General features: G+C 39.3%; 1 protein-coding gene across 4 annotated transcripts; it reads left to right on the plus strand.

Moving 5' to 3' along the window:
• Positions 1-1,745: 1,745 nt before the first annotated feature.
• Positions 1,746-24,372, plus strand: LOC126648863 (interleukin-1 receptor type 1-like). 4 transcript variants are annotated; one of them, XM_050332495.1, is made up of 15 exons: positions 1,776-1,809; positions 3,153-3,234; positions 4,108-4,275; positions 4,926-5,185; positions 6,183-6,325; positions 8,144-8,375; positions 9,953-10,142; positions 11,077-11,251; positions 12,452-12,517; positions 14,320-14,440; positions 17,250-17,395; positions 18,989-19,132; positions 19,423-19,587; positions 21,076-21,980; positions 24,095-24,372. In XM_050332495.1, exons 5-14 carry the CDS (start codon positions 6,235-6,237, stop codon positions 21,450-21,452), a joined length of 1,707 nt encoding a protein of 568 aa, XP_050188452.1. In that variant the 5' UTR covers positions 1,776-1,809; positions 3,153-3,234; positions 4,108-4,275; positions 4,926-5,185; positions 6,183-6,234; the 3' UTR covers positions 21,453-21,980; positions 24,095-24,372. The 4 variants fall into 4 exon arrangements, with proteins under 4 accessions (XP_050188451.1, XP_050188452.1, XP_050188449.1 ...); XM_050332492.1 differs by lacking the exon at positions 1,776-1,809 and adding an exon at positions 2,248-2,820; XM_050332494.1 differs by lacking the exon at positions 4,108-4,275 and having other exon boundaries at positions 1,746-1,809.
• Positions 24,373-25,377: the final 1,005 nt, after the last annotated feature.

A 25,377-nucleotide genomic window follows, 5' to 3' on the forward strand; every position in this document is an offset into this window, starting at 1 on the left:
TTCAAAACCAGTAAAGGCAAAACCAGATAAAAACCATTTTGCACAGCTAAAATAATCACATACAATGACAGGAATACAAATTTTCCCATCCAGCTCAAAAAGGGTTTTCTCCCCACTTATATTATCAAATAAGCTGGTAAACATTTCACAGCTTTCCTCTCTGAGAGGTTCATGGCTCAAGGCAGCTCTTCATCTTGATACTGACAACATGGAAGAAGCCAGTATGAGAATCCCTTCTTTCATCTAATTAGTGTTAATGAAACCAATAGGGAAGAAAACTAACCCTTCCATCTAAAAAAATCCCAAGCTTCCCACTTGGAAAAGAGTAATGGTTCTGTAAGCCTGGATTGGACATCTCCTCTACCATTTAATAAGTTAAAACATGCCTTCCCACATTTTTCCGAACCCTTAACCAAGTTGACAGTCCCTTCACACTCATTTGGAAATTGTTCAAACCTCAAATGAAACTGCTTCTCACATTTCATTTTTAAAATTCCTATTAAAATGTATGTCTACTTCAACTGGAATATAAATAAAATTAATGAATTTGGATCTTGAATAAAATGGGGATGGGGATAAGCAGTTACTGAATAGCCTATAGTCATCTCTTTGAGAAGTGAATAAAAGTAAGCTTATGAGAACCAAAATGAAGGAGGTGAAGATAAGCAAAGGGCAAAAAGGCTCTGAATTTAAAACTTTGGACAAGGAAACAATTTCAGGGAAACTTCTCCCTGGAAAATTTGCATTTCTATGTTTGGACAAGTTTAGTTTTACCATCAGACTAAACAGTGAGAACTGTATAGAGTTTCTACACAAACCCGAAGGAACTATGGTTCGAACTGAAAAAGTGGTATCCTGGCATAAGGAAAGGGATAGGTGATCAAACCAGGAAAAAAGTAAACACTTAGAATCATAGAATCATAGAATGGTTTAGCTTGGAATTGGGTATTAAATATCATTGCTACTTCCAGCTGGAGCTGACATGATTGCAAGCAAACAGAGCTCTTCTGCAAAAAGAGGCTGAGCAACTTCAGGTGATGGAACACAGGAATGGTGTCAGCAGGCACTCACACTGCCTGTTCAGGTAAATACCAGACAGACGTGAGCCCCTGCACTCAGTTCGTTAATGGGGTGATGGATTTGTCGAGGACTGGTATTGTGTGACAATTTCCTGGAGCAGACGGAGTTAAGCAGGTCATGCCCTGGATGCACTGCGGTGCACGGGTAGATCTCTTTATCTGAAGACATGAAATGTCTCTGCTCCCACCAGGTTGCCAAAGAGGCATTAGCTCCACTCCGCGGCAAAGCCCAACGCTCAGCTGGCCACAAGGCTCTCATGCTTTCCTAGGTCAGCCCCGTCAAGGCTGCCATGAGCCCCGAGGGCAGCCTGAGGGAAAACTAGTGTCCACATTGCGCTGAAGTCAGCTTGGCTGCCCAGGGGTCACAGCCTGAAGGGGAACTCAACCCAGGCTTGAGGGCTAAAGGATGTGGGTTGATGCCAGGGAAAACGGGTTAAGCCCAAACTTCCCCGAGGTGCCTCGCAGGATGTCACACAGGAGGCCACCATGAGGACCCAGCTCGCCCTGTGCCAGATGCTTCACGTCCCCAGCATTCGATGGGGCTGCCCAGGCTCCCACCGCCACTCAGCCCGCCCTGGCTCGGGCAGCTGGCGGCGAGGGGGGCCGGGGACGGCCCCGGGGCGGGGCGAGGAGGCGGCCGCGGCTCCCCGGGCAGGCGGGGCGTGCTGCCCGCCCGCCCGATGTGTGGAGGGGTCCGGGGTTGCCGGCGGGACGCGTGGAGCAGCCGGAGGTGAGGAAGGGTGGTGGGTGTCGTGGGGGCAGCACCTCGCTCCCTCCCGAGGCTCGGCTCCGGCGTGACGGGGAGGGCAGCGAGGTGTGGGTGCAGCGGGGCCCATCGCGGGAGACCGTGGCCGGTTGCCGTCCCTTGGCAGCGTGGGGAGCGGGCGGCAGCCGGGAGGGTCCCCCCGGGACGGCGCCCCCAGGGCGGTCCGGGAGTTCGCGGGCGGCGGGGAGCGGCTCCTCGGCACGTTTAGGCTGCAGTGGGTGATGACTTCCAAAAAAACCAACCCCAGCCCCTGGGTCTGTGTTACTTATAGCCGTGTTGTGAGGCCGCGTGTGTTGCTGCGAGGTGTGTTGGCACAGTCTCCCCGCCTGTGTTTGTGGCTGCTGCAGACCCATCTTTTACGGCGCTCAATATCCTTGGAAGTAACTTTTTTATTTTGCGTTTGTGTGTGCTTTCTCATTGTGTGTCGCATTGTACAAGCCCAGGTACGAGTGCGGTGTATTAATGAAGGCTGTAGGAGTGCTAACGCCGCCACATTTTTTAAAGTACTTGTAACAGGAAGCGGGATAATGTTTGGCGTAAATCTTCTTGACCTAGTAAAACACTGCAGAAACTATTTCTGTACTTATTTATTTATTGCATAACGCTGATCAAACAAGGGCTCCTTTTTTTAACTGTTTGTATGACAAGAGCAAGGTTTTGGGTGATGCCTGTAGAAATAGCGGTATGAAACCCAGTAAGCAGCTCTGACAGTCCCAGACCTGTTCTGGCCACAACCTAGATGGCTCTTGGCAGCAGCCTGGGGAGCCACAGCTTGGTAGGAGTGAGCTATCCTTTAAAAACTACTGAGCTGAATTAATTGTTTCCAGCAGCAGCTCTTAAGTTTGGAGAGTTTCTTCAGGGACTCGGCAAGCTGCTGGATGTGTTTTGTTTTTCTTCTTGAGAAATTCAGCATTGTGCACTCGTTTGACCTGGACGATTTGTATGTGCTTGGATCCTCCAAAAACAGGCTAAAAGGTCTTGAACAGAAGTTATTTTAGAATGCAGAATCCTTAATTGAGATACTTTAATTCACATATTTTAAATTAATCATTAAATGACAAATACCTATTATTTGGTTTTGGTAAACAATTCTACTGATTTCCTCTCTCCCTCTGAGAGTAGTAAGTTGTTTTTTTAACACTTGCATCACTGTGTTTGATACATACGGTTTTATCTGCATGAGCCATTCAGATCCTTTTAAATGCTTCTTAACAGTACTTTGAAATGATAGGAGAAAATGAATCACTTACTTTGGATTTAAATAAAAAATGGGCCATGTTAAAACTCTTACTACTTTGTAATGACAGGTATCAGGAGTTGAAATGACATAGAAAAGTCTTCAAAGAACAGACTGCGAAATGAACTGCTTCCACTTGACACTGAAAGAAGGTACTGCTTTCAATTTATTTGAATGTTGCTAAGATATACTCCTTTCAAGGTGGTTTGGATACTATCATTGCCTCCAGTTTGTTGTGGAAGAAGATGGATAGGTAGGACTTCACTGTACTAGGGTCAACCAGTGGTGGCTAGTTATGTACAGCTATAGATTGTATTTTTATTTCCTTCCTCCTGTTCTCTGCTGAAATTTGGAGCAGTACCTGAATTTGAAAAAATACTCTTTCTTCAAATTCAGATTTAGAACAGTTAGTGCTTTGTCTCAAAGCTGAACTGGAATTTAGCTTGCAAAGACTTAACTGTTGCAGGCTTCTTTGTGAACATTGTTTGACTGTGTTTTGATGTAGTGTAGCTTCAACGTAATGCCCTAGATAATGGGTTTTCCTTAAAGGTACAACTTTTCTGTAGTTCTGCAACTTTCAGGATTGTCTGGAAAGTAAAGGCATTTGAAGTCTGAAGTTTGTGGTCATCGTGTCAGTGTCAGAGTACCCCAGTGGATAACCATCTTGACTGGTCTGATGGTGGTGATATTTAGAACTGATCACAGTCAGATGATCATAGATTTTGTGAGCTTCTTGAGGGTGCTTGTGCATCATGTTGTGTGACACGGTGTTTGTGCATGCCCCTGTAAAATGATCAACTGCATTCTGTTTATATATTGAGTATGTTAGACAGGAAAGTTGTGACCTCAGGAAAGTGGTAGACTTGAAACAAGTCTCTCAGAAATTTTATCATGCTTTGCTGTTGTGCTTTAACCATTTTTAGTAACTTCAGCCATGAGTATGATAAGGTGGTGTGAGATTTTGTTTGTTGTTGGCTTTTCCCCCTTTATTTCTTAAAAGATTTCATGTGCCTTTTTCCTTCAAGGCCAGCAAGCTTTAAGCTGAAAACAGTTTTCCAGACTATGTAGACAGTGTCATCAATGAGACTGGAATTCTCTATACATGGAATTTTTGCGCTTCTGTCACTGTATCCTGGGGGCATTTCATATTGCTGGCACTGGGATAGAAGGCACTACCAGTCTAAAGTTGTTGGGTATGTGATCAAACATCTGCTTTCTAAGCAGAGTTTGTTGTTTCACATTTGTGGATTTTGGATAGTGTTCCTCTTTATATTCTGCTTAAGAAAAAAGGTAGAAACCTTGTGTGGTCACTTGAAACCTTTTTGACCAGGATAGATATGCTCTGCATACTGTGAGGCATTGCAACTACAAAATCAGAGGCTTCTTCCTGTCTTTATAGAAGTTTTAAGCTTTACTGCTGCAATAAAAGTTCCACTTTAGCATACAATATTGGAAAGTCATCTACTCTTGGTACTGGAGGCAAATGAGTGCAAAATATAAAGCATAACTTGTTGGATCGCTTAGGTATTATTATCTTGTCCAATATTTAAGTATTCTTTGTTTCCTTTTAGTGGTTAAATCCGTCTTATGAAGTTGCTTGCCCTCTGTGTAATATGTTGTTTTTGACAGAAACTTCACTGTCCAAAGGTCTTTGCTAGAATTCTTGGTCAATCTCTACTGCAAGTTTTGTTGTTGCTCTATTAAGTCATCTCTACTGTAGGGAGAGGGATGCTCTTGCTTTTACATTTGGGATGTCTGTAGAAAATTTGTTTTATAAGTGTATGCTGCTGTCCAAATGATGGGTTTTGTAAAATCCTTTTTTCCCCTTCTCTGCTTTTTACAGATAAACTGAAACTCCAGGAATGTGATGATCTGCTCATTGGCCAGTTAAGCACATACAAGGCAACTAAATAAAGACTGTGGTGTGAGGGTTTTGTCAGATAAACTGTCCAAAAGAAGTACATACTCAGAGGCTGTTATGTTCGAGTGTTGAACTCTGCTTTGTGTGTCCCTCCCTACTACCCCAACACTTCTACATGTGAAATGTTTCAGAAGAAGGAGCTGGTGTGGCTTATTTGTCACTAAACTACATTGGATATAAAAGTAAGTCAAGGCTTACTTTGTCAGGAAGTATCTTCTTTTCTTCCTGCCGTTTCTAGCTGAGTAGAAAGCAGATATTAACTAGGACCTTTGCAATGAATGTTTTGCAATGTGAAACCAGTTTGCTTTAGAGTGAGAGGCAGCAGCACACAGAATAATAAGAAGCTGAGGAAAGGCACGACAGCTAAATGCAGACTTTAACTTACAAGGAGCAGTCAGAAGAGAAAGGATTTAAGTGTTTACCAGCTGGCTGACAGTAGAAGGCTTGGGGAGATCCCTGATGACACCTTGCCAAAAAAATGCAGGTGAATCTGAGAGGGGAGTAGGACTTAGTTAAGATTTAGAGGTTTCATGGAAGCCACTTGCAGGCCAAGAGGGCAGTGCATGTCTGTTCAGTCATGTCTTGGAGAAAACTGTAAACAAGACCTGAGGTGTGAAGTGAAACTACAGTTACTGGACACTTTTCTTTTGTGTCTGACCACAGCAATTCATATTAGCTGCGGTTTCTACACGTTTGAGTTTAGATACCAGTTTAAGTGCCAGGTCACACTAAAGTTAGTGTGCTTGTGAAGAATTGCAGGTTATCTGCTCTTAGAAGCAGTGATGCCTCAGCCATACAAAAACAGTTCAAAGAATGAAACCTCATACATCTCTCTGATTGTGTCACTTGTAAGCATGTGGAAAGACAATCAAGGTTGATTTTTAAATTATGTGGTGTAGCTTAAATCTCTATGCCTGCATAATTCATCTGTGTTTGAGGGTTGTGTGGGTTTTTTTTGGTTAACTATGCTGACAAAAAATAATTATACTTTATGCCAGAATTATTCCAGTAGAATAGTTCTAGTTCAGGAAAAGTTCTAGTAGAAAGCTGAAGACTGAGCAACTGTGTGTGGAGGCCAAAAGTTGTAGTTGAAATCTTCAAAGACTGGGCCTAAATTACCAAAGCCATTTTCCCCCCTCTGCAAGATGACTAATGCTTCTTCTGATATTTTTTTTTTAGATGTAATGCAGGGTGCAGAGGACAGTTCAGCTTGAACAGTCTTACTGCAGCTATGGGAAAAGCTTCTGTTTTGCAGCAAAATATGACACCTGTAGTTTTGCTCATTGGTCATCTCATTCTACTGATGCCTCTGCTCCGTGCTGGTAGGTTACATACTTCGTTGAAATTACCATTTAAAAAAAGAAAATCTGAAAGAGATGAGTTGTGTATATTTAGTAGGAAAGAGATACCAAGAGCAAGTAGTGGATCTGTGGTTTGTTTTTGCTTCAGCATATTAAAAACAGCTGAATGCCTCTTCTGGAATTGAAATTTCACGAGGGATGACATGGACAAATGGACATAAAAGTTTTTAAATCTAGCCACATAAACTTAAGGTACTGAGGCTTTGATTAGCCTCTCCCTGTTTCTTATGAAAAAAGTTCAAAATCATTGGCTTCCTTGACTTTTAAGTTAGCTGCTGAATGCCTTAAGAAACATGCTGTAGCTCTAGTCCTGCAAGCAGTAGGGCTGAGTTTCCTTTATAATTAATTATTAATATTTTTAAGATAGGCCTAATTTTTCAGTAAAGTTCAGAACTACATAAATTAATGATGCTTGTCTTGCTACTCTTGGCATAAGCAGTCTAATATTAATGTCTCTGAATTAGTTTAAGCTACATAGAGACTTTCTTGGAAATGTTTAAGTTAGGTGATAGTAAGATAATGATACTGAAAGGATAACTGAAGACTTTTTTTATTTTGAAATGGAATCTCTTGACTTTGTACTTATACAGTTATTCAGCAAGATTTTAAAAATCAGTTCAGTGAGATGTTTTGCAGTTTCATAGGAATTTAGTGTTGTACACAGAATCACAGAATGGTTTGGGTTGGAAGGGTCATTAAAGGTCATCCAGTTCAACCCCCTGCCATGGGTAGGGACACCTTTTACTAGACCAGGTTGCTCAAAGCACCATCCATCCTGGCCTTGAATACTTCCAGGGATGGGGCATCTGCTTCTCTGGGCAAACGTATGCAGAAGTTTGAAAGTTTTATGATCTACTTGATAGCCCAAAGGCTAGCTTTGTGTTAAAATTATATTCTCCAGTAAGTTTTTGCTTGCAGATCTGGGTTCTTGGTAACTTTTTGCAGTATCTTTCCTACTTTCTCTGGTATTTTTTGGCTAATGTTTAAAGAAATGCTTGCTAGGCTGCGTGATTGTGTCATGTCACTTTGTTACACAGACACCACTATAAAAATTCTGTTTATGCTGACCTTTTACATGCTGTTCAGAATAATGGACCTTCTGGATAAAGGTGCAAATATAGTAAGGAAACAATATATTATAGTCAAGACTTCTTAATCCAAATACTGTGCTTTTCCAAATTTTTTCTGTGTTGTAACATGTTGGTTTACAGACTTCTTTGTTGGATTGAGGTCTTGATACCATTCTATACTGTCTTTGACTTCAGGTTAAGAAACACCTGTTTTTTTCCCCCCTGATTTTTTTTTTGGCCCCATAGTCATAATGGCCAGAGTAGTGTCAGGAGCTCTGCACTGCTGCTGTTTGCACTTGCTTTACATAGATAGTTTTCACATTAAGAATCTGGAAATTCTGCAAAAGCACTAACATGCTCAAATAACAAGGACACAACAGGTGAGTTGGGAAGCTTGGAGTTGCCTGGTGAATCCCATGGATCTTCTAATACTCTGGTTTGCGCTGAGGCTATTGGACTTGCGTGTGCTTGTTGTCGACTACCTTAATAGAGGGAAGTTGTAGCATAAGCTTGTAAAATGTGTGTTTACGTCTTCAACCAGAGGGTGCTAAACAAACAAAAAATAGTAGCCTTGTGATGTTTTAATGGTAAATGTTACGGAAAGTTTATTTTCTAGTTCTGTGTCGCTTGGAATGGATATTGATACTTCTAAAACATCTAAGAATATAGATCGAAAGCATTGATAATTTTTTCTTATTTTTTTTAATAGAGAAATGTGTTCTTTGTGATTACTTTGTGCTTGTTGGAGAGCCTACAGCTATTCCTTGCCCCATTATTACACTGCCAGTGCTTCACTCTGATTACAATCTGACATGGTACAAAAATGGTAGTGCTACACCAGTAACTACAGAGAGAGATGCCAGGATCCACCAGCGAGAGGGCATGCTTTGGTTTATTCCTGCAATGCTGGAAGATTCTGGCCTTTATGAATGCGGTGTAAGGTAAGGAACAAAGGATGGAAACAATTGCATTGCTAATGTTTGCAAGTGTGATAATATATTTGTGGAACTTGAGCGTACAAAACTTTTTGGTTTACGTAGAAAGCTTAAACAGTTAAAAAGCACTGTTTTGATAATGCTTTATGTTTCTGCATGATGCCTTTCTCTTTCACCTATTTACCATTGCAAAAGTGGTTCATACAGGAGACTCTTTATCATGAAGCATGATAACACTAACAGTGTGGGGATTGCTTGTTTGTTTGTTTTAGATGAAGCATAAGGTCACAGGAAAATGTCTTCATTGCTTCAGCTTTTCCTGTGTTCAGATTGCTGTTCGATACTGACAGATCAGAAGAACATTTTGTTTTCTTCATAGGACATGGCTAAATGGAAGAAGGATCTAAGAGGAGCAAGCTCTGCACTTTATGCAGTATCACCAGACACAGATTTTTCTGGAGAGCTTAACAACTTTTTGCTAATCTTGTTAGAAATTTACAAATTTAAAGGCAGAAAAGCATTCTTATGATTTATATTAAAATATTACCAAATGTTACTGGTCAAAAATGAGAATGCAAATAAAGAGCAAAGCAATGTGCTAGACAGCTTTAGAGACAGGGAAAATGATGAGTCAGTAATACTACTCAATCTGAGTGCACAAAGAAGAAATAAAAGGAATAGATTCTTTGAAAAGAATCTATATCTAGCTTTTTTTGGTACTTTAAAGCTCTTGCTATATCTACAGCTCAGATTTGTGCACTGGGCTTAACTACTTCAGGTCATCAAATGTTTTTTATAATGGTTGAAATTCACTGTGTTCTGAACAGGAAATTGATATTGGTAGGACAGACAGAAACTCTTCCTTTCCTCATGGTCTTGCCACAACACACTGAGAACAGCCATTACAGGTTTCTCACGTGGCCCAAAATTTGGTTTAGTAGTGTGTAGTTATGTGTAGAGGTGTGCATACAGTACACCAGTTATCCTGGAGGGGTTTGGATTGTGAATGTAGTAACAGTGATCAGAAGGAACTTCCAGTGTCATGGGCCTTTGCACATTCCTTCTCCAGAGCTGACAAGTGAAGCTGAAATGGGAGGTCAGAAGACATGTAATCCTTTCAAAGCTACCCAGTTATATAATTTTAATTTAGTCTTTCCTGCCATGCTTCTAGTTACTTGAGCTATGAGATGTGTTCCTGTGGGCACCTCACATCCCTGGCTTGCATAATGTCAGCAGGACACAAAACTTACTAATGTTCAGTTGTGTTAACTGTAGGCAGCATTTTGTGCATCAGTCACTTAAACCTTAACTGGAGCTCTGAGAAGTCCTGACATGCCCTCTGATGCTTCCAGAGCAGACCCCACTTCTGCTCCCAACACAAAATCAGAGCTTATTCCCATCTCTTGATCTGAAACAGGGGGTGAGGAGTTGAGGATGGTATTTATGAGCTAGGAGGATACAGCAGGGGTGTTACAGGCAAGACTGGTGAAGATGCTGAAGTCCCACTGTGTAAACTCCTTGACTTGCTGTAAAGCAGGAACCTTTCTGTTAATGACCTGACTTGTCTGCTGTTTTAATTACAGGAACCTTAACCAGTCTAACAAAAAAACTATAAATTTAACAGTTTTTAAGAACGATAATGGCTTGTGTTTTAATGGAAAAATGAAGTTTGAACAAAAAGTGATGAGCACAAATACTGGAAAGATTATATGTCCTGATCTAGAACAATTTAAAGACGAAGACAATCATCAGCCTGAAGTATATTGGTATAAGGTATTGTGAATGTGTATTTCATATATACAAGATACAAAACTTATTACTTAAAATGTCTTGTGGAGTAACTGGGAAAAGCTGCTTTTGGAAGGGAAGGTTTATTTTCTCTACAGTTTGCGCAAGGCACGAGTGTGAGTAAGATTTGTGAAAATGTGGTTCATCCTTTGATTATTTTATGTAGATAATAAGTTTTAAAACTTGTATGTTTCTGTAAATACAAGGCTTTGGATAATTATTTCAGTTTCTCAGAATATTAGGCATGTCCTATCTGTTGACCATGCTGTGGTATTCTTATGCTGCTTGCTTTGGTTCTATGAAAATAACTCTGTAGACTGTGCAAGCTTAGACACATGTATTTTCTCCATGTTAAAGTAAAATTATGAAGTAGTTCAACACTTAATTCTGATGCTGGTATTAAAGCAGCTACATGGGCCTGTATATGTAAAATAACCTTGGTGCTGCACCTATACATCTTCTGAGATGAAGGGTTTCTCCACTGCTTGTAGGTCAAGGAAGAGAAGGAAGTTTTTCCCTGTATTCACATTGCCACAGAAACCCAACCAGCACAAGGCACTGCTACAGCCATCACAGTGAAGTAGCGATGCAGGCATGTATTCTCATAAACTCTGCTACATGCATAATAACTTCTGTTACATCTGACATGTGTAACTGCCATGATATTAATGAAGGCAGTGAACTAAAGCATAGCATGGGAAAGCTGAAAGGATTGGCTGCAGGGATTTTTTTAAAAGTTCAAATGGAGCAAGATGTCATCAGGCTTCATGTTAGACTGTAGTGGTGCTTGAATAAGAACCCACATCATGGCTTTCAAAAAAGTCAGTATTTTGCAAGTATTTTAATAATCAGTAGAGTTCAGTAACTTACTCAGTTGTCAGGTTTTCAGTTAAGTCACAAATACTTTTGATGTATTTAGGAGTGTAAGTCTGGATTTCTTGAAGACAAGCGACTTCTTTTGGCAGAGGGTGAAAGTGCTGTCTTGATTCGTAACGTAACTGTGCAAGACAGAGGAAACTACACGTGCCGTATGCTGTACACCTATATGGGAAAACAATATAATGTTTCAAGAACCATAAGTCTAGAGGTTAAAGGTGAGTGCACGAGGTTATTCTCCTTTTGGCTCTGCTGTACATATTTGTATGCAGGCATAAGATACCTGGTATGTTACCTTTCAACTCTGTGAAATTAGAGTTGCAAATCCTCTTTAATTAATTTATTACTGAATATAAAATTAAAACACAATGACGGACGTTGCTATGCTTGAGGATTGCTTTTGGGGAAGAATTGTCATGGGGAAATGAGTAATGTGGGTTTAGGAATGAGAATCAGAGGAAAGGAATGGTTACTGGGGTGGGGGCATTGTTTTTGCTGAAACAAATAATGGACCATTAAATTAAATACATTTTAAAATAGAGGATTTTTTTTCTGAGACCATCACAGCAAACCACATTCTTGCAGCCCTGCTCGTGAACGTACTTACAAAGTTCACTAGAATCTCGGTTGATGGCAAAGGAGATGTGACAAGCTGTATAAATACTATGAAGTTAATAAATCTTCCTGTAGAAAGGATTGGCTTACTGTTGGCAGTTGGTTGTGCTTTTCTGCACGCAGGATGTGGAACTGGCTGTCTCACTCTCCCAGTAGTGTCATTTATTGCTGTTATCACTGTGATTGTGTCTCTGTGGGCAGTATTGCTGGTGACCTGACTAGTAATGTGGTAGTAATCCTGTCAGAATAGTTGGCTGGAAAGAGCTTGTCCATCTTTTTAGATTAAATCAAAATTCTGACTCAAGCAGATGATATGAGAGAAGTGGGTTGTTAGCAGCCAGTCTAAACATCATGCAGAATGATACAATTTCAGCCCAGTTTAAGCATGTGTTTATTTAAACTTTTACTTAAATAAGTGTTCACCTTATTTAGGAGGTCACTGATACAATCCCTCTTTCTCTTCCTTATCCGTCTCTCTGAAAAACTAATTGCATTTTTTGGTTTTGTCTTTTTCTGGTTGTGTTACTGGGAGTTGATAACAAAATAAATCTGAGAAAAAAATTTTTAAAGTATTTTTAAGGTAAGCAAAAGCCTTTTGTTAACTTGGGAGCTAAAAAAATAATTTGGAGAGAGTACAGCAAATGTCTTATGATATATTTCTCTTGTAACTTTGAAACTGGTAGTAAGTATGACACTACAATAGTACTAAGCAATAAAACCAAAACCACTGTAAAACTGTCAGTTGAAGTATGTTGTGGAACTCTTCCTGCCTGAAGATTTTATTTTTTCTTTGTTTTGATTAGAAAAACCACCGCAGATAAAACCAGAGTTTATTTATCCGAAGAACAATACAATTGAAGTAGAACTTGGTAAGTACTGACTATTTAAGAGGTTATTAAGTAAAACAAATAAGCTCCTGGTCTTTGTGAAATAACATGGGAACAGTTCCATGGACTTCAGCAAGGCTGAGAGATTAACATGTGGATTGAGGATACCTGGAAGACAGATAAGAGATGGTAGAACATGATTCCCACCAGAAGTTTGTAGGGGGAAATAACTATGTGCCTAAGATTGGAGTCTCTTGACCAGCAGTGTTGTGCGGGATGCAGTTGTTTATTTATTTATTGTTATTGTCATCTGTCCTTTTTACTGCTTCTCAGTGTCAGTGTCTTGATGTATCTTCAGTATCTGTGGAAATACTACCCCCCTATTACATGGGGCCTAGGCAAGACACTTTAAAGGAATTTAGGGAAATCAGTTTGTTTGTTTGTGTTCAGAAGGCATTGCCATTCAAAGTAATATTCTCTGTCCAGTACCTTTAATGGGATACTGGAAGGAGGAAAAAAAAAAAAAGAGAGAGAAAAAAAAAATCTTTGCTCCTGTTAGATGTCTGGCTGTAGTGCAGAATACTTAAACACCTGCATGAACGTGGAAACAGCTGTATGATTTTTGAATGAGGAATGGCAGGAGAAGGTTGTGTAGAAACTTAACAGTAATTCATGAATGCATGGAAATGGAGAGGATGGAACACTTGAGGGGTTTTTTTGCTTTTGAATAACTGTGCAACACAATAAACCACATCTTTAGAAAAATTCATTATCATGATGGAAGGACAGGAGGGAAGAGATTGGGGAGCATCTCTGATTTGTATGCAAATTCTTTTTCAAGTAACTGCTTTGCATGTGAGCTAAAGGTTTATTCCATACTTTTGTTAGAGATTATTTCTTGGTGGAAGCATCTAGATCTGATGTGGTTCTAGGAAATGAAACACTAAGATCTTTACATAGGTGAACTGAGACAGCCCACCTTCTCCTATCAAATCATAACTTCCGTGGGTAAAATACAGAAGGAAAGGAATCCAAGAAAGCTGCTTACCTTCCTGTACGTGGAGCTCTCTGAGGTACATTGGAAATAAATACGTTTTGCAACTTGATTTGCTTAATATTGAGGCATTCTGTAAGATCTGGACTCTTGGTGGCAAAGGACCTGAGTGACAGGTGAGCTTGCTCTGGGAGTAGAGTGTGACAATATTCAGAAACCATCCCAGTGGACAGTGTTGGCCAAAAGACTCTGATTTGGAGTAAAGATAAGCATGGTCCCTAAGAAAGGAGTTCAGTTCCAGGGTGTAGTTGTCTGCACGTGGGTATCTGCATATGATATAGTGTCCTTACCCCATGCTGTTATCAGCGGGGCTCAACTCAGTTGCCTACACACAGAGTGCTGTCTTGAGCAGTCTGGCTACTCTAGCAGTGCAGATTCTTGAAGATCTGGAGTCCTGTCTGACAACTCTTTTTACATACCTTGGATGTTGCCATAGTGTGTACATGCAACTGATTTGAGCCCTGGAGATCTTTCAGGGGAGTCAGGAGAGCCATTCAGTTAAGGTTTCTACTTCGATGTGAATGGACTTCAGCAGAACTCTGTTACTAGCTTAGACATCTAGCTTACGTGTAGATGTGAACATTTAGATACCTACATTTAGGGTGGAATTTACATCCAGGTCGTAGACACCCAAACTTGGATTACAAATGGATGAGTTTTAAGGACTCTGCTTTTTATAAGGTAAGTTGTTTTAATTTTATATCCCTCCTTTTCCCAACTGTTCCTTCATCACTTGATCCTGCTTCTATTACAAGACCTTCAATTGCTGTGTTTAAATGTTTTTTCATAGGCTCTCATGTAGTTATGGAATGTAATATATCAAGTGGCATAAATGGCTTAATTCCATTCTGGCAAGTTAATGATGAGGATGTTGATATCTTTGATAAAACCTACAGGGAACAGTTTTATGAGTAAGTATCCTTACACATTGAATTATAAGTGCATTTGTAGATGAAGTAATGTGCATTAATTTACGGTGAGTTCGCCATAAAGCTGACCTCCAGTCAAATGTCAGTAGTCACTGAAAGACTGTTAGAAGTCTGCATCAAACACAGTATATTCTTACTGCTTGGTTTTTAAAAAATGACATTGACATCTTATTATAAATACTGATATATCTGATACAAATATAATGAAGCAATCATACATAGGTTTTTATAATCGTGTTGTGAAATATAATTTTGTAATACTTGCTTATGCATTTGTTCTTAGGTGATTTTTTTTGATAATAGATTAAAGCCCTCTATCACTAATTAATGGAAAGGATAGATTGTTCCAGAACAAAAAAAATCACCAAACTTGTTTTTATTTGTGAAGTTCGTCCTTTTCTGAGTACAGATACAGTTGCTAATCCTCAAGAACACAGAAAACACAGCAACAATGCAGAAGCTGTTGTTGCAGGACATTTAGTTTTGGAGATTTTATGCTCAGGAAAATAAAATTAAGCTGGTAAAACCAGCAATTCTTTAAGGAGAGCAGGACTTTTACTCAGTAAGGGGTCTATGCTGTAACAAAGTGTGGGTGTGCTGTTTGCGTTCTCATTGTATCAATCCCTGCTGTTAAACCTAACCCTTAACATCTAGTGCAAAGAAGAAAGGAAGAAAAAAATCTCAGATGATTAGTTCACATTCATAGAGAAGCATTGTCTTCTCTACCAAGTGGTATCATTAGTGCAGATTATGGCTACAGAGTTAGGCAGCAGACTGCTTTTAAAATTACCTACTTCATTCATGTGTATCTGGCCTCTACTTTGTCCTCAGGTTCTTTAAGGGGGAATTACTACTTTCATTATAGATCTGTATACTTGTTGTTTATCTGTAAATGTCAGGGCCTCACCTTATGGTCTCTAAGGCACAACTAAGTCCATTATTCTTCAGGACATGAAATTTCTTACCTTCATCAGCTGTGTATAACTGTGTAGCTGTGTGTAACTGTTTAGTATCTTCAGCTTCTTCTGAGACCTTATTCTGCTCTTAAACACGTCTTCCTGAAAGGCATTTAATATATTTAACTCAAAGCACTTCTCTGTTAAGATTTGTGGCTTGCTTGGAAGTGATCTCCATTTCTAATCACTACCCTACCAGATAATTTTCCCATGCCAGAGATGGAGATGTGCAAAATACATCCTGTGCAAGTTCGAAGCAAGTTATCCAATATCAGAAAAATTAATTGCAATATTGTTTTATTTCATAAAGTAGTAGCAGTTTCTCAGCAGTTAAATTTGTGAAGCATTCTCTGTAGCAAACCACACTGTAGCTGTGGCCAACAAAATGGAATTGAGGCTTACACCTGGGAGGTAACTCCTGTGCTGGGAGGAAAGTTAAAACTGACTTGAACAAATCCAAACATGTTGCAAAATGATGACTTTTGTATTGGCATCCCATGACGGAATTTGCTGGCAATTATTTATGTAATAGAAACTGTTTCTTCAGAGTGTTCTGCAAAATGAGTTCTCTTCCTTGAGTTCATCACGTAACATTGCTTTAAGGTATATAAGAGTAGGATGCCAGTTGGTATGTACCTTCCCACTGCGGCCTCTCTCACCTTATTCCTGTAAATCTATCTTAGAGCAGGATGGTTTTAGCAGGATATCATACTGTATCTCCAAGCTTTTTGTGGCAATAGCTATCAGACATAAAGGTATTATCACCATTTTTGTTGTCATTTCACACAAGGGTGAATTTTTTCGTCACTATTTCTCAAGCTGGTTGGCATGATTGACTGTGAGCAGTGTGGGTTTTGGGAGTCTGTTCAAGTACTTAAAAAGATCTCTGCTTCATCATCTGTGTAAAAGATCCTGGAGGGTGATTTTTCTCTTGCCATTTTATTACTAGGTATTACTGGTTTATATAGTCTTTCATTCACAGAATCATTCAGGTTGGAAGGGACCTGTTGAGATTGTCTAGTCCAACCCTCTTACTCAAGATGGGCCGGATTGAACAGGGTGCTTAGGGATGTGTCCAGTTGGATATTGAATATCTCCACAGGTGGAGACTTCACAACTCTGGGCAACCTGTTCCAGTGCTTGACTATCCTGATAGTAAAAAAGTGTTCTAATGGAATTTGAGATGGAAAAGTATTTCAATTTGTGCTCATTGCCTCTTGTCCTGTCAGTGGGCACTACTGAAAGGAGCCTGACTCCCTCTTCTCCACTTGTCCCTCCTATTGGGTATTTACACACGTTGATGAGATCCACCCCCTGCCCATGAGCCTTCTCTTTTCTAGGCTGAGCAGTCCCTGCTGTCTCATATGACAGATATTCCAATTTCTTAGCATTCACTTCCCTGCACAGGACTGGTTATCTCTCCTCAGATGCAGGATTTGCATTTTACTTTGAACTTCATGAGGTGTTCCTGTCAGCTCATTTCTTCAGCCTCAAGGTTCCTCAAGATGGCAGCTCTTGTGTCAGCATCCCTTTGAGTTTTGTATCACTGCAAAACTGCTAATGGTGCACTCTGTCCAACTTTGAAAAAAAAAAACAAACCACCAAAAAAACCCACCAAACCAAAAAAAACCAAACCAACCAAGAACCCCAAATCTTGTCTGTTCATGAAGCTGCTTGTTAAAGGGGTCTATTTACTGTGCTTCACTGGCTTCTTAGGTTTATAGAGTTAAAAAATGAATGTTCTTGTATTAATGGATAGATGAATACATCCCATATTAAGTGCAGATACTCGGTTTCCATACAGATGTTTCTTTTTTACCCCTTTTTAATGACAGAGAGGGGTTGCCTCATGGACTTGCAGTATCTGGAACAAAATTTAACATTTCAAAAGTGAAAGCAAAGGACTATGCTCACAAATTTTTCTGTCACTTCATATATGGTTCTCAGCAGTTTACAGCCTACATCAAATTGGAACGCCCAGGTAAGAGATCTCTTCTTGATAAAATGGTGACCAATTACTTCTCAGTTAGTTTGACAACACCCTACTTAGAGGCAAAGCCGTGTGATAAAGGGGGCAGTGCAGCTCAGTACCTTTGTTTGTGAATTTTTTGTCACGTTCTTAGCAAAATGAAAGAAAATAGCACTTTGATTTGCTTTGTCCTCTTACATTCAGTGTTTTAGAAAACAATACTAAAAGGCTTCAATTTATTTGAAGCAGGTAGGAGACTTCAGTGGAATACTTTGCTTCATTTCACATACTTGTACTTAAAGAAGAGTGTGGATCAGAGGATATTGTGTGTCTAGAAGAGCAGTGAAAAGGCCACTTCTTTAAAAGAGCTGGATAGATGGTGTAGCTCAGTATGGAACAGACTGTCAAAAGAACATGAGTGTGTATGTAGACCTGGTTGTCCTATTCTACAGTAACAAATAATGGGGTGAGATTGCTAGGAGAAAAAAAATAAATCTGTATGGTAGGAAAGAAGGAAATGATAGTAATAATAATAGTAATGAAGAAATTAAATACATTGCTTGGAAAGCTTATGGACTTTTCATTACTGATGCATGTGCTGTGTTAACCACCTTCTAGAGAGGCTTATGCATGTAGATTGAGAGCATCCTGCCACTTGGAGACCTCAGTCTGGTGCTCAGAGAGCAGGATAAGTTTGGCTTATTCCTAGCAAGCATAATTTTTTCTTTTTAGTAGATGAACTGAAAGATAAAGTGAGCTTTAAAAACTTAAATGCAAGGCTGAAGAAATTAATTCTTTTTATTTCAAAATTTATTTCAAAATTTATTTCAAAATAGATGGACAAGCAAATCACCAGATGTTATAAGTACACTTTTTTTTTTTTTCTATTTAACTGCAGAAGGGCTTCTGGTGAGCTTGTTTTGATTTGACTTTGTCAGCTGTGAGCCAATCCCCTGGTAAATGGTCCTCCCAAACTTACCTCTAACTGACCGTATTGTAAATAAATCATTGACTGAAAGTGGATCTGAGCTCTAAATTACTACATAACTACAATTTCTTCATAAAGATTGTCAGGGTAGGATTTAAACTCAGAAATTCCTTAATATGCATTAACTAAAAAATGCAGCTTGTGGAGGTTGTTTGTATAAGGACAGTAAATGAGAAGGGTCAATGACAGGTCATTGAAGAGCCTAGGGACAACAAGTTGGTGTGGGGAGAATAGCATGGTCAGGAAAACAGCTTCCCACCTTTGACATCCTTGCTTTCTGACAGGTAAAATTTTGTACAAGAATTCTCACTCTACTGCTGTGCTGGGATACACATCAATATTTTATTTTGGTGTTTATTTTGGTGTTTGGTGAAAATTAGCCTCATTTGTCACATTGTTAAGGTATTTTTTTTCTTTGAAAGATAAAAGTAGGCTTGTCAAATAACAGTATTTGCAGAAAGCACACATGAAAAAAATTGACATATTCATTCCTTCTTTTTTTAAAAAAAAATATTTTAAAGACTAAACAGTTTGTCCATTTCTTGTTTTTCCCTGATTCTAGTTTATGACTGTACTTTGTTTATTTGTTTTCTTTTTTTTATCCCACTCTACTGTAGCTCGAAACATTCAGGGTTACTTAATTGGAGGAGGAGTTTCCTTGGTATTTTTAGTATGTTTTATTCTCTTTATCTACAAGATCTTCAAAATTGATATTGTGCTTTGGTATCGGGACTCCTGCCATCCTTTCCTGGGTAAAAAAGGTATGTTTGTGTAACAATGCTGTTGTTACACAGCTTGTATTGAGCTTCCATCTTCCTTTGCAAAGCAGTGAATTAACTTCGTGGAGTGTGGTTGGTCTTCCTTGGAAATTTTGAAAGGATAATGTGTTTTTAAGATGTTTAGAATTAGTTCAGATAACAAAAGCATGATAAACAATGATTCAAGTGGGGTGAAAAACCCCAGAGTTTAGAGATTTTTTGTTTGTTTGTTTGTTTGCTTGCTTTTGTATCTTTAGAATTCATTTTTATATGTCCTATTGCTCATTCTTTAGTTTCAGATGAGAAGATCTATGATGCTTATGTTCTGTATCCAAAGAACAGAGAGAGCTGCTTGTACTCATCAGATATTTTTGCTCTGAAAATATTGCCAGAGGTCTTAGAAAGACAGTGTGGATATAACCTCTTCATATTTGGGAGGGATGATTTACCAGGAGAAGGTAAGCTATCTTAAGACAAATTGGAATTGAGTTTTCTCATTGATCTGCAAATACAATTGAGAAACAGGCAGTCAATCAGATGGAATTCTAAATATTTCTCGCCATCAGGTGAACTGTGATTCTCTTACTCACTTTGATGAAGAATAAAAGATACAGTACTAGGTGCTTCCATAACGTCTGTTTATCTCAGCCTTTCCCTTGTCGTTATTTAGGCCTTCCAGTTTTTTTCAGTGTCTAGGTAGCCTAGACATCTGGAGATGGAACAGTGCTGAGGGGAAGAAGAGTTGAAATTCTGATTGTGAATGATGACTAATGGCAGGAAACATGGAAAAGTAGGTCTCATGAGCAGTGTGAAAAAAGTCTGTTGCTTTGAGGTGCCATTTAAAGGGATGATGTCTCTACTGTTTCATTTTTATTTGCTCTGAGAATTGCCATTAAACCAGCAGGATGCAATAAAGGATATAAGGGATGCTTAGACAGTGCTGATAGAAAAAAAACAAACAACACCAAGTTACCACAAAAGATCAGCTGTATCAAATGCTTCTTGTCCCTTGTAAAAGTTTTTAGAAAGCCTTTCCTTCCTTACAAGACTTTCAAATCCTTGTGGAGGTTACCTCGGTGTGTATATGTGCATCAAATTTAAATATCTAGTATCTGAGATTGAAAATTACAAAGCCTATCTCACTGACTGCTTCTGTGAGGTGAAATGATTAAAGGCTTCTGAATCCCTCATGGTCTTACGACTTTAAACAGATAATACTGAGACTGAATAACTTCGAAGAATAGGCCAAAACCAGAAGTTTTTAATTAAAAACCAATTGTGTATGAACCTACTTATGTGAGGTGGTCCATGGATCACTCTTTTCTTTACATTTGAAGGATTTTGATAGTGGTTTGAGGAGAAAGGGTTCCCTGAGAAGTAGAATTTAAAGTGCTGCTTTATTTATCCAGCTTGAAAAAAATGCAATAGTCTGTTCTCAGGGTTAAGCCATATGGCTTTTGTGTGATATTTACCATATTTTACTGTTTGAGACTTAATTGACTAGAATCACATTGAAGGGAGGATTCTTTTCTTTCTCTTCTACTTACGTGTAACAAAAACAGATGAGCATATCAAAACAGGCTGTTTAAGGTAAAAGGTCCTGTGGTTCTGGAGCTTGGTTTTTTTGCATTTGTACCTATGTGGGCAATAAAATGTCATTAGCAAGATAAGTAGTAGATAGTTGGCAGCTCTTCTCTGTTTATGCAAGACAAGAAAATAGACATAGAGTCTGATGGGGTCACATTGTTGCATTGGCCAAATCTCTAGGGTTGGCTAACCCAAGGTAAATGCTTCCATGCTCATATCCTGTCCCTATTTGTGATGTAAAGTGTGTTGGCTTAAATATCAAACAGTGAATGACCCAGCTGCAAAATGTTGGTAACATAAAGTAGAAACATACAATCTTATTTTTGCACAACCTTTTTTTTTTTTTTTTTTTTTTACAGCTGTGATCAGTGTTGCTGATGAAAAAATCCGTCAAAGTAGAAGAGTGATAATTGTTTTAGTACCAGAGCCTTCCTGTTACAGCATTCTAGAAGATGTGTCTGAAAAGCAGCTAGCCATGTATAATGCTCTTATCCAAGGTGGCATTAAAGTAATTCTCATTGAACTTGAAAAAATACAAGATTATGCAACCATGCCGGAATCCATCAGATATATCAAGCAAAAGCATGGGGCTATCCGATGGAAAGGGGACTTCTCAGAAAGGTCTCACTCAGCAGGTACCAGATTCTGGAAAAAAGTGCGCTACCACATGCCATCCAGAAAAAGTGGATCTTCATCAGGATTGCATTTGTTACCAAAGGACTTGAACTCGCCTTAAATAAAAAAAGAGAAATGACACTTAATGACCAATTCAGTTCACATAGTTGGTGATGGATTGACTGAAGGTCATGTGTCTGCTTCATGCAATCTTATCCAGATTTTCTTAAGTGAAGGTACTTCAGCTTTATCTACAGATGTGAATCTTTTTTTCTTCTGGCTGGGTCAACAGGAAAAACTTGAAATATCATCAGTAGCACATGTAGGAAGTACACGAGTACTTTTCCAAGAATTGCACTGTGATATGGTGGAATTCTCATAGTATTGAAAATAGAAGGGCAAAGAAACTACCAAAAAATCTCCAGAAAACTTTTTTTTTTACAACTAAGTCGGAATATGAAGAGAATTATATTAATTATAATTGTGATATTATGGAATGGGCATGGTTGATGCCAGTAAATATTTGTTTCATTTTTTTTAACGACACAAACTTTTCTTTGTTGGAAGTTTGTTATTTGCCTTCTTCAGTTTGCTGAAAGATAAATTTCCCTGTGTTACTGCCTCAGTGTGTTATCGCCCAAGAGAAAAGGTAAGAGACAATCTCAGCCCCCCCAAAGTGCTGTTGAACCTGAAAAAGCTTACTCTTCTCTGGTCTTTTTTATACATTTTAAAGAACGGTGGCATTTTTAGTTACTTGTCACATACAGACATTGGAAAAATACCTTTGTAATGCTTTATTGAGTCAAAAAACTAATCTCCACAGGACTTTTTTTTTTTTTTTTCCAATTAAGTGGCTTAATGTATTTGTTTACCCAGGAGTGTCTCATGGGGCTACAGGATGATTGACTTCATCTGTCTTACCTTAAGGGCCACATCAAGGGGCTTCAGGGCACCCATTTCTTGTGGGTTCCTGGTGCTGAAGGAGAGCAGATCTTTCCTCCTGTTCCTGGCCAGAGGGCTGGCTCTAGCATTTGTCAGCTTTGAAGGCTGAAGCTGGCTGAACAGACTAATGTGGCAGAAATTGTCCTTTTCCCTGGGCTAATGTTCTCCCAGATTAGTGAGTTTTCCTGGCTCCCAAAGGGTTCAGAGTGCAGTCGGAGAAGAAGTAGTATGATGAGACCATGCTTTTCAGCTCCAGATACTCTTACAAAACAGAGCTAAAGTAGCATTGTTACTCAAGTACTCCATGAAGTGTGAGAGAGAGAGAGGTACCCTGTGTAACCCCCTGCAGCTGCTTGGTTTTGTCCTTTCCCTCTGCCCTGATGATGTAAGGAATCAGCGGTGACTGTGTACTGGAGGCTGCAGTCATGGTTTTCTAAACAGCTTTTTGGGAAATGAAGTTGTTAAAACTTAGTGTGTATGTTGAATCCTTTATCTTCCATTTTAAAGATTTTTTTACACAATTACATATACCACAGCTGTTAACTCTGAAGTTACGTTTGACTTGTGGGTAGGCAGTGACATAGTTTGCAATGTTCAATTCTTTTTTCAGGGTAGGGAATTTACTTGATTGATTAAAAAAAATTAATTATCAGAGCTCTTTCATGCTATATTTACAGCTATGAATTTTACAGAAACAGGAGATGAAAGCCAAATTGCACATGCTTTTCAGTCTGTCCTTGAAATTTACATTTTTAAGTGATGAAATCTTGTTGTATATGGAAGCCTCAGGATTTGACTGTTACTGCCTCTAACTGCTGCTTGCAACTCTGAATTCCTGTATGTATCCCATCAGCTTCTCCCTTGCAGCACCTTTTGCTCTCCTCCCATTTAAACTCCAGCCTATCTTTTCCCATGCTGTTCCCTTATCTTGAAACAAACAATTTACTGTTATGTCAAACTCCATCACTTTCCAAACTCTCCTTTAACGTTGCTGCTAATACAGTATTAGGCAGAAATTTTCCCTTTGGTGTCTCCACTTGTTCATCTGAAAAAATCCATGTTCTACCTCCTTCAGAAATCATCTATTAATTTGGAAAATGCAGCATTAGCTTTTTCTTCTTTCACAGCTCAAGTATTTTTCATATGCCTCCATCCTCAACGAAACAAAACTGATCCTTGTGTTCTACTTGATAAGTGACAAAACCAGTAGAAATGTGTTCCTCTCCCACCTAAATTGCTTTGCTTGCCTCAGCGTATGCTGGAAACTTGAAACTCTGATTCTAGAGACAGTACCTTCTGAGCTTTGAGTTGTGTGTGTGTTTGGCCAGAATGGAAAAAAAAAATCTCTTCATTTCAGGATAGGAGGGGAAAGAAGTGCATTTGAAACATCAGACTATTTCAAACTGTCGTGGTACTGAAGTGTCATGTATGTACAGACCAATGCAAAGGCCTATAGTTTGTTCTCATTCTTAGTCATGAGAGAAGTGTCAAGGGAGGATCAGCCCTACTCATGAAGTACCACATTCACTTAGCTGTTGCACACAGTCTGCTTTTAAATATGCTGTGTGTTCAGTGGCAGCCTGTTGTAGGGTAAAAGAACCTTAAATCCATCTGAAGTTACTGAGAACCATCTGAGCAAGGCTGATTGTTATCGTTCACATCAACAGAAGAATTAAATAGAACTGAAGCCATATGGTTTGGTCACAGAATTCTTCTGTAAGAAGATCCCTGTATCAAATGTGAAGACCAGACACTGGCAGTTTGGTATTTGTACTCTGAGGACTAGGGTGTAATACTGACTTTGTTCTTCCACCTTGACAGCTCATGGTATGCAGTCCAGCCAACAGAGTTCCCGTGACCTCAAGCCTCCTGAACTACTTCTGCTGCCTGGAATAGATTGAATGGAAAACTGATACTTGTTATCCCTGCCTTCAGGGATAGGCAAGTTGTTTTACTGAGCCAAAATACTAGTTTTTAAAAAATATTTGTTCCTTTTTGATATACAAATGATGCTAAAATTTTCATGTGTGTTATGTAAAGGCACTTTGAAGAAAGGTCCATTTTTAAATTCAATAAAGGCACTACATAGTTTTTTCATATAGCACTGTTGTTTTTTATCCCCCCTCATTCCTCCACTGAAGCATGCTGAGGAAAAACAGCAAGCAGCAGTTGGGACTCAAAGTGTCTAATGAGACTGCTGTAGTGATCTTCATTCAGGCTGCTGAACCATTGGCTTTATCTGGTTGGGGCACAACATCAGCGCTAACCTCCTTGCCTTGCCTGGGCAAACAGGAGCTGTGTCCATGTCCCGTGCTCTCCTTGCAGGAAGGTGAAGCTAGAGCAGCTCCAAGTGCTGTGTTGCTCTCTGGGACCAGCATGGTTCCCAGCAAGTGAGCAGTCTTCTGCTGCAGCTCCTCCAGAGCTGGGGGAAAATGCAGGAGACCTCAGATGGAGGAAATGTGGAAGAGGCAGACTTGTCTGCTTGACTCCTGAGGTAAGTGCTGGCTCTCATCTGCTCTAGGAAAGCCACAACCTTTGCAGTGGGGCTGTAGGGACTGGTCTTGCATAAGACTGCATGTTAATTTCGCAGGGGCAGATGTGCTTACCATAGAGTGTAAAGGATCATTTCCAATCCTAGTAGATAAAGTGGTCTTTAGTTTTTGTGCTCTGATTGTTTTGAACTCCTTGAGAGCTGTTACTGAATACCTTTTTCTAGTACAAGTAATGCCAGCTGTGTTTACTTTCTCATTTAATACTGAACTTGTTTTTTCATGCAAGATAGATAAGAAGATATGAAAGTCATTAGAGAAGTTCTTCTGAAATGAATTTTTATGTACCTGTGTGACTGTCACAATGTGGAGGTTGGTTTGGTGTTTTTTTTTTTTTTGAGTCCAAGAACTTCTTTTAACTTCTGTTTAACCAGCAGCAATAAGTCTAATTCTGTGTTTGGATGGCATCAGCATTTTCATGTGAAACTTCCCATATGAAATGTTTTCAAGACCTATATTGATAATGATTTTGCTTTTTTTCAGATCTAATCTATACTATACACCTGTCTAACCCAGGCAAGGGTTCAGGCTGTAGGTTAATGTGTTTGAAGGTCC

The sequence above is a fragment of the Myiozetetes cayanensis genome, unplaced genomic scaffold (assembly GCF_022539395.1).
Source record: "Myiozetetes cayanensis isolate MyiCay16 unplaced genomic scaffold, myiCay2020 scf5-8, whole genome shotgun sequence".
In the NCBI taxonomy this organism is placed as follows: domain Eukaryota; kingdom Metazoa; phylum Chordata; class Aves; order Passeriformes; family Tyrannidae; genus Myiozetetes; species Myiozetetes cayanensis.